General features: G+C 40.1%; 1 protein-coding gene across 2 annotated transcripts in view; it reads right to left on the bottom strand.

Annotated features, from left to right (window-relative positions):
* adka (adenosine kinase a) overlaps positions 1 to 10,346 on the bottom strand; it is a 147,048-nt gene that overhangs the window by 17,020 nt on the left and 119,682 nt on the right. For both annotated transcript variants that reach the window (XM_059566268.1, XM_059566269.1), the window contains exon 8: positions 5,917 to 5,952. In XM_059566268.1, the coding sequence (XP_059422251.1) occupies positions 5,917 to 5,952 (36 nt within the window). The remainder of the gene's footprint in view (positions 1 to 5,916; positions 5,953 to 10,346) is intronic.

Raw genomic sequence — 10,346 nt, 5'->3', positions numbered from 1 at the left:
ACACCTCCCAGCTGGTACTGGACAGAAGGAGCTGGGGTGGGGGGGGGTGGGGGGGTGCTTGGAATGGGTGGTGCTGGTGCTGGGGGTGGGTTGGTCTAAGGGGTTGAGTGCTGGTGGTTCGATACCATCCCCCCACCTCCAGTCACACAAAGCCCCAATAAGAGGGTCTGAGGCAGTCCAACCCTGCCAAAGCTTTGAGTCTGTCACATGTCCACTCGTCTCACTGCCAAAAGCAGGCTAGAGAGGCTGCTTGGCCATGGCAGCCACCAGCCCTTGACAGTTTTGTTAATGGCGAGGTAGTGTGGTGTCCCAGGCAGGCCCAGCTGCCTCATCACCTCTGTCTCCCTCCACACTCAACAAAAAAGGGTCCGCTTTCCTGCAGTCTGGCCAATCAGCAGAGCGCCGAACAGATTCAATCACCTTACTGCAGCACTTGCTGTTCAAGATATTGACTTTGGTGTGAGTTTACACTGCCAGACAGTTGTTTTCATTTGCATTTGTATTGCTAGTGAAATTGGCTCAGTGATTCACGTTTTTCAATAACAGGACATTGAAGGCGCGGGCAAAATAGTACTATTTTTTATTGTAAATAAAGAAGCAATATAAGAAGCACAGCTCACATAAAAGACACTTGAAAATGTTGTGACCAGTTGAACCAAATGTAAAATCTGCGTTGGTAATTCCCAATCATCATCACCTTGCAGCGCTTCGAAATGTAGCGCAACTGTACTTCGGACGACCCAAGCTCAAGTATTCTATCTGAATAAAAGCAAAAAATTGCAAAAAAAAAAAAAAAACACTCAAACGGTATTCACAAAACAACGATAAATGTAACTGCACCTTAAGACCAAATTTACTGTGAAACATCAGGTTAAAATGTACTTATGACCCACATTTTAATACAAATACATTAAAAAGTTTTTTCCTCCAACAAGTATTAAGCTACTTCATAAATATGGATGAAATCATTAATACAGCATGCTCTGGGGAAGGTTAACAAAGTGTTCCGATTGGAACCGACACCAGAATGCAAAACTAACTAGATAATTAAGTCTTTTCTGGAAAACTCAACCACATACAGTAAAGGCCCAAGGCTAGACCCAGAAAGCAGGAGAGTACAAATGTGGTTGCTTGTTTTAAGCAAAACCCAGGGCTCTATAAAACCCTTACTGTTTTACAGTATCAGCTGACTGTGCACTGTAAATCTGTCAGGGGCTGCAGGTCTATAGGTATCCTGTGACGAGAAGTGGCTGCCTACAAGCCCGCCATTATCCCATCATTAAAACTATCAAACACATGATAGCCATGAGAGAGTGTTGCTACACATGCTCATGAACACTTTATCGCCAGGAGACTCAGAGGGGAGGGGGTGGGCACCTATGGAGTCATATATTCATATGGAGCTCCATTCAAATGCGCAGATTAAATGTCTGACGTGCTCGAATAGCATTACTCATTCATAATTTACGCTCTTTTAATGGCCTCGAACAATGCAAATCACAAATCCAAACTCTTCATGTCAAACCAACTTTTTTTTTTTTACTCCTCGAAGAGTGAGGAGGTGTTTCATTTCAGACATAGGGGAGTCTGCATGCATAGAAACTTGCAGGGCGCTTGTAAAAGCCGAGAAGTGTGTTATATATATTCAGGATACAGCGATTGCCCATTGAAAAACAGATGTTTAGCTGGAATCTAAGGACCCTGAGCTCTGAATAAAAGCCCCCAGCAGCCGCTGCCTACTCATTTTCTTTCTACATATATAACTCGGCGCTGCAACATCTGCGATCACAGTTTGTCTTTAACCCAGCTTGGCATTTCAATTATGATTACAGTGTATTCCTGTGACTTATTAGAATGCAAGGCTTCATTAGCAGAAGTGGAACACCTCTGCAGCTTCATTAGATTAATCATTCACTTCTTAAGAGTCATTTAATTTTTAGTAGCATGATTTTGGGAGGGGGTGAGGGAGGGGCGAGTTGGATGCAGAAGAGTTGGAAGAGACAGAGAGGATTTAGGAGGTGTGGGGTATAAATTAGCCTTCCTGTCTCACTCTCAGGCACTTATCACTGCATAGCTATCTGCTGGCGTGAATACATATATGCCTGAGGGACCGAGAGGGACCGAACGCCTGTTCGCTTTGATCTGAATATCAACTGTCAGGGCTATTCTCATAATTAACCCATCAAGAAACATCACAACTGGATCCTTCAGTCCAGACAGAGAAAGGCAAGAGCCCTTCTGGGAATAAAGAGACTTTCTGTGCACATCTCTCCTGCAGACAGGTGCTGCGGTTGGGGGCAGAGGGCTGCGGAGACTGTTAGGAGCAGCTGCTGTGGGATGCACGCTCCCATGTTGGCGTTTCCCCCACTGGCGCTAACTTGCTCCAGCTAAATTGTGTAGGGGGCATAATCACTTCCCCAAACACAGCCTCTAATCACCACTATAAGGTTGATCGTTCCCAAGGAGGAGAGAAGGGAGAGGCGTTGTGGGAGTCTACAGAGGTGCTAATGGAGAGGTTAATACTGTTTCCAGGGCTTGTTGAAGGCAATTTGTCACTGAGACTAAATGTAAAAAGTGAGACGAGTTGAAGTTGTGGTTTAGAAGTCTTTGTTTTCTTAAAAGGATATTTCAGGCAAAAATTAAAATCCTGTCATCGTTTACCTTCATGTCATTTTAAACCTTTATGACCAAAAAGTATACACAGAGATGCGTGTTAAATTTGTATGTAACACCAAAGAAGATTTGTAAGTGTTGTTTTTGGACCACATTAACTTTCATTGTATGGACAAAAAGTGTTAAAATATTCTTCTAAATATCTTCTGTTGTGTTCTACTGAAGGAAGAAAGTCAGTCAGGTTTGTAATGACATGAGCGTGATTACATTTTGACAGACTTTTTGGCTGAACTAACCTTTCAGTGTAAAAGATTACATAGTTCCCTGCTAAGGTCTCAGACAAACATTAGCATATTCATTCCATTGACTACTTGCTACTCAGTAACGGTGTTTGATCAGAGGGGTGTGTAATGAAGGTTTTAAGCATAAAAAACATAATAAGCACAAGCTTAATTAAGCTTAACCATAATATCTCTCCATTCACTGGTAACCATCAGTTCATGGAAGCCATAATGTAGCTGTCAGTGATTATCATAAGAGATGTTCTCCTTTAACAATGATGAAAGCAGGCGAAAAAACCCCTGCCTTATTAGGGTGTCCAAATCTGTGTCCATATTAAAGCTAATAAAACAGCTCCTTCATTGTAGTCTGTAGGAGGAACAGCAGCCAATAGAACATCAATTACCCTGCGGCGGATTCAACATCTAAGGGTATTTAAGTAAAACAGATGAGGATTGGATCACACTGCGAGCCAGATCTAATGCCGGCTCAATACAGAGAGAAAATAACACACTCTTATCTACCTTCTTGAGATGTAAATTGATTTAATAACAAGGCATCTCTTTGAATCAAAAGAAATGGATTGACGCTAAGCAGACGTGTTTGATTTTCACTTTCATAAAGCGTGTAGATTTTCACGAGATGTAGAGCTGTATTGTAAAAACACTCTTCTTTCACACTTCTGAATGTTGCCACATTGTTTAAGAAGTGAGAAAAATATTATCTTTACAAAGGTACAGCATGTCTGGCAGCGTCTGCTAGGGAGTTCTTTGGTTAATCACTGAGCTTATTGGAAGCTTGTATTAAAGAACAGGCATCCTGGGAAGACTACGAGATTTAAAGTGCCTACAACCACAATAATGCATATCATTATCCATGTTTCCATCCATGTATTGTGTATTATTCTGAGATATTGCAGTAAAAATGCTGGGAGGATACATCAATATAATGAAACATAATACAATAATAACAAAAAAATTATAAATCCAAAATGTCAAATGGCTAACGATATATAATGATAAAATATATTTAATAAATATATGATAAATATATTTAATAAATATATGATAAAATATATGTAATAAATATATGATAAAATATATTTAATAAACGTTATATATTTAAAAAACTGGCAAAAGCTGAAATTGTATAAATTCAAAATGCACCTTAATGTACAAACCTGGTGGATGATTTTGTTTAAATGTTAGAAATGAAGTATTGTAATGTTATATATATATATATATATATATATATATATATATATATATATATATATATATATATATATATATATAAATACTTAACAAATTTATTTATAGAAGTTTATAAAAGGAAAAAACTAATTTACTGGATAAATTCCTAGTTTTTTAACATTTAAAAAGTCCATTTAAAAAGTCAGAAGTAATTAAATAATCTAAAAAGGACCACAGCTGCTACAATTTTCATTTCTATTTTGCGCCAAGTGATGATTTTGTTCTTCTAAACACGTTGGTTTATTGAAAACTGTTTTCACAATATTATGATTTTTCGAATGAATTAAATTCCCAACTTGGATGGAAACAGCTTTAGTGGCTTTATTACCCAATAAAATAAAACCTCGGTTTTCGCTCTAGGTATGAGTGGGGTACAAAGTTTATTGCGGATGAACAAGGGGGAGCACGTCTGTGATGTTACGAACCACATAAACTGAGATGCGCAGATGTGGAAAGTCAGCTGATGTGCGGAGGCGTGTATGAATAAGATCGAAAGACAAACGATGACATGCTTCTTAGTACATTTGGGGCCTGAAACTAGAGCGTTTTCTCTATTTCTCTCCATCCTGTCACTAAATGCTTACATTTCAGCTGCCATACTCTGTTGAGACATTTATTTCTGAAGCAAAATCAGGGGCAAAGACTCGTATGTCAAAGATTCCCTTTTCTCTGAGCCCTAAATCAACATGACGTGTGTGAAATCAGTGAAGAGGTACTCACAGTGTGTGACAGTGCTTGCCATTTATATATTTACTCTGTGCGATGCAAGCTCTCGCCCCCTCCTCTATCTCCCTGGCTCACAAACCGCTCCTCTTCTCTCTCTCTCTCTCGCCCCTGCATGTGCTCTCTCGCTCTCTCTCTCTACCTCCCTCTCTCTCTCTAACTTACTCTGCTGCCAGAATCTGCTTTGCATTCCAGTCACGTCGATCGCACCTTGAGTGATCCTGGAAGACAATTATTCATACTGAGACAAAACACATTCAGGAGGATAGTACTGCATTAGAAAAAAGATGAGCCACTTCAATTATTTAAGCGTGCTGTTCCTAAACCCACATTTACTTTGCTTATGAATAACCCCCCCCCCCCCCATCATGTACACTTGTGAATATGAGACGAGAAACACTACTATTACATTTGCATTTCACTGCTATTCAGAGAGACAACTCGTATTGTTTTGACGTGTTATGTGCAAACAAGGCCAATCAGTGTTTCCACATTCTGAGACTAGAGGGGAAGGTGATCCAGTATTTATGAGCGGATGTGGCGTGGTATAATTGAGCGTAATGCCGCGGCGGATCCTAGCACTGTCTAATGAAGCTAACAAGGTGGGTTCCTCGACAAAGGCACCTGCCAGCCCTGCCAAGTACACCGACAGAAAGCAGTCCCTGAGGATTTCTTTTTCTCCTCCCAAGAGCATTCTCAAAATTCAATAAATAACATCTGTAGGCGATGTTGGGTGCAGACCTGGGAGGAATGCGTCATAACAGAAAAGGAGGGGGACAAGAGAGAGAGAGAGAGGGAAGAGAATGTGTGAGAGTAGGGGAGAAAATGTGTTTGTGTGTGTGTGTGTGTGAGAGAAAGAGAGAGTGTGTGAGCCGGAGTGCTGGCTGAACAAAGAAACCATGACGACTGCCAGGTTGCTATGGCGACCACTGCAAGGGGGCCAAGAGAGTATAATAGCACATCAATCACTGTCCGAAAAAGAACTTCATTATCAGCTGAAAAATAATCCTTTAGGATCTGTTTAGTGTGTGATCCTCCATCCACTCACCTCAAAGCCTTGTCCTCGTGCAAACGCGGCGGCCTCCTGCAAAACAAAGCACACATGCAGCCTTAATTAATGAGAGCTTAGTGTAGCAATGATATTTCATTTAAGACACATTTCAAAGCTCTGTTAAACTATGTAGCACAGGATATACATTATATAACCTTTAGTTCCATCTCCAAAACCAGTGAAAGACCTGGAAAATTACCTAATAATTCATCAGATTTGTAATTTAAAAAATTCAAGAAAATTGGTTACAGACATGCTGATACAATTATATATCAAGCATTGCAACTCCCACCACCCCCCACATCTTTATAAACTATTCATAACCAAATTTGGTAACACTTAGTATAGTATAGCTTATAGTATAGGGACCAATAATAACTATTTACTAGTTGCTTAATAGCATTATTAACATATTGGCTGTTTATTAGTACTTAAGCACATATTCTGCATGACCATTTTCTATATGCCTAATCTGACACAATACTTATTAATAAGAAGCAAATTAGTAGTTTGAGCCAAAAGTCGTAGTTAACGGTTTATTAATTACGGAATTGGACTTTAAAATAATGTGACCACAAATTTTCCAGCTGTGTCTATGAGATGTAGAGTCACACACTTATTTGGCATGCTCTAAATCACAAATGATTTTTTTAAAATACAATGAATTAAAATATTCTGATGTGTCACAATGTATCAAATGTATGTTTATGGTGTGATAAGCTAGTTGCAGTGAATGTCGTTTACACCAAGCACAAAAACAATAATCATATTAGTGACAACAGCATTTGACATTAACGTGCTGCAGTTTTCTCAGTTAAAGACAGATGGATTCTGATTGGCTGTCATTCAATAGCTGAAAAAAAAAATTATGATATCGCTCCTCACTGCCATTATATTTGTGTTATAGTTGTGGTGTGTCAACGGGCCTTTACTCTGGATTGTGTGTACATTTGCAATGACGTTACTGGTTAAAAAGACCATGTCACATAAAATACCACAACATTACCTGAAGCCCAAGCAAGATGTATGAATAAAACGGCTTTATTTCAGATAATAAAAGGACTCTGTGAGGATTAAAAGATTCCAATTACGTGTGCTGGGGTTCGCCCTTTGCTCGACTGAATGGCTCTAGGGACCAGTTGTGACAACCTCGGCCTTTAGAGAGGAAGAGGGGGTGGAAAGAACCAGTGCTTCATGGATGTAAAGGGCTGAGACCACCTGCAGTCTGTCTGTCTGTCACAGGCACTGCATAATAGAGCCAAGACATGTACATTACTCTATAATAGACCATCTGACATCACAGAAAACACTCCAACCTGGCATTTACTGTAGCTGTTTGTATTTGGTTCCAGTCAGATGATTTCCCCTTTTCTGGTTCACAGAGCTACAGCTACACCCATGTTTGTGTTCACTACACAGAGGTCAAACACTCCAAGGTTAATCTTTGCACCATAAAGTTGGGGAAAAACTCCAGTCCCCATGGAGATAACCCACCACTAGGTTTCATGACACCAATTACAGCTCAATGATCTGATAATGCGGCCATCCAGCAGCCAAGGTGAGCCACTCTTTTATTAAGCGTGATTAAGCTGCATTATTTCAAGATTAGCTTCAGGAATTAGAGTTAATGCAACCCTACTGGAAAACTGTAATAGACACTCTTTACTAGGCAAGACTATGGAAATGATGGACTTGTAATAAATCTACACTTTAAAAGTCACTCTATTGGCACAACACACTAACCAGAACCAATCTCATCATATTCTGTAAGAAGACAAACGATTAAATACATGCTAAGGCTGTTATCACACAAGACTTTATAAACCACTGACTTCCATTCATATGTATGCAAATGCAATTTTTACATTATTATTTGGAATCAATTTGGAATATGCCAATATATTATTATTTGATATTTATTATTTGCTAAAAAGAGAGGGTCTAGGCCTAAAGCATGACAATAAACATTATAAAGTATGTTTACGGCAGGTTTCGAGGACATTTCACATGCTCAGAATGGAAATGGCTCACGACAGCTAAATATTTTTCATAAATCTTCTCACAAATATTTTTTAAAGGCTAATTAATTGATTTGGTAACACTTAAAGCCTTTATGTATTATTGTATAATTACTGTATATGTTTCCCAGCGGATTACCCAAATATTTTACCATCTGCTATGATCATACAGACAGGTAGTCCCGCTCCAAACTACAGGGTGCAAAAGTCGGGATCCCGAAGAAAATAAATAAATAATTAATTCTCTCCATAGGGGTATTGATTTTTAAATGGTAACTTTCGCATATACAGATTCCTGGTGAAATATATATTGCCTATAATTCTGTAGAGAAACTTCAGCCGATCGGAGAACTGGTCTGGAACCAGCAAATATTTACAGTTAAATATATTTTTACCTTGCCTCAGCTGTTAGGTACACTTTGCCTAAAAACAAATTGCTAACTTGTGTCTACAAATTAAACTTGTAAAGTATGGTGTATACTTACGGTGGCCATATGCACCGTTCATACGGGACACGTCCCGGCCAGGATTTTAATATTGCCTAAAATATCCAGATTGTGTGACATTCATGAGCTATAGAGAGCAGAGCAGACAGCTCCTAATGCTTTCGATTTGCTGTCGCAAACCTACTTTGGTGTCTTTTTTTGATCGGTGTGCAGCAACGATTCAAGTCAAACGACCGAACTAACACGTGCTTTCCATCGCTTTGATCGTTCCCTGTAGTTCTCACCTTCTCACGCACAGCCCCACAATTGGTCAATTATGAACAATACCAATAACAATATGTTATTGGTCAAACTGCTTTGGATGTTTAAGGCAATATTAAATTCCTGGCCGGGACGTGTCCCGTATGAACGGCCCATATGGCCACCCTATGTATACTGTATATGGTGTAAAAAAAAAAAAAAAACCTTACGCTAGACAGACTTGGGAATGGCACAAAAATAGATCATGAAAGAAGATGGACAGAGAAGAACAAAGGTGGCATGGAGGAGGTGAGGAGTGTCAGGGTGAGTGCACACTGACATCTGGTCTGGGTTAGAAATGTGGCCCTGACAGACCGGGCCGGGGAGCTCACGAGGGCCAACCTCACTGGTTATTTACTTCAGCGCCCTCTTTCATCTCCATCCTTTGCAGTTATCCATGTTGTGAAGCTCAAAGCAGAAAATGAAGAGAGTATTTCTCTTCGTGAATCTGGCCAGTAGGTTAGCCATGCCATCTGCAAGAGGAAGGGACCTAAAAAAGAAAGTTCAACAAAAACGCACAACTTGAGGGATGGGCTGAGCTCTAAAATCATCCGCTAGCTAAACAAAGAAGAAAATAACAGCAGCAAAAGAATACACACACAAAAAACAAGATCTACTTGACCACACGGTCATAAGATGTTATTTTTTCCACATTGTTTTTGCACTGGTGACATAAACACTGGTGAATCAGCGGGAGCCCAGACAGAAAGAAAAACAAAGATGCAACTGTTGCTTACTCACAGGCCAATCACAGTGCAATTTCATGACGTTGTCTCAAACGTCCCACATAATCCTGCATGAGGCAGGACTGTATGACCACAGGCTGTGACTGTGCCGGGGCAGTGCTGTCTGAGGGGGCCGGCAGATGGTTATTGATACAGTAATCTGGGCAGGGGAAGGGGAAGGGGGAGATTAGAGAGAAGAAAGCGGCACTGCTGAGGTGTTAAAGGTACTCCCCTGAGAATGCAGAAGGCCAACTGGAGCGTGATGCACAACCGACAACAAACCAATAGAGAAAGACAGCCAGAGACGGAAGGATGAAGAAAGAGAGATACTGAGAGAGCGACAAACAAGCCACAGAAGACAGGCCCTTTTGGTGGAAATTTATCTAAAGCCACTAATCCTATACTTACCACCACCAGATGCAATTACTGCTAAAGAGCTGAGAGTAAGCGAAGCCTGTCCTAGACAACACTTCCAATTACTGATGACATGTCGCCCAGATATAGCCGCAAACAAATCTATCTATCCATCCATATATCTATCAATCCACCCATCCATCCTCAAAGCTAGTGAATACAAATATTTCTGCAAATTATTATCCAAATAGGCTCGTGAAAACTATATTAAAATTCTCACGCTTAAAAAATATGCTGCTAAACAACACAATTTTGCAGCTATGTGAAAATGTTGGCAGGGCAAACAAAAAACAACTACTGACTTCACCAGGCCTGCAGAAAAAACATTCTTATTGAGTACAGCACTCTGTATCACTGTGACACTTGGGTGTATGATGCTTCATTTTAGATACCACAGAGATCTGAGAGGTTGAGAAATGCTACGGGCATGTTCTGTAATTTGGCGTGAGATGTGTTCTGGTATCCTGGACGTGAGTGTGTGTTGATGCTGTTTAGAGTGTGTGGGATGATGGATGTTGACGTGG

Source organism: Carassius carassius, chromosome 14, assembly GCF_963082965.1.
Source record: "Carassius carassius chromosome 14, fCarCar2.1, whole genome shotgun sequence".
Lineage (NCBI taxonomy): Eukaryota > Metazoa > Chordata > Actinopteri > Cypriniformes > Cyprinidae > Carassius > Carassius carassius.
This window is presented reverse-complemented; position numbering and strand designations above follow the sequence as displayed.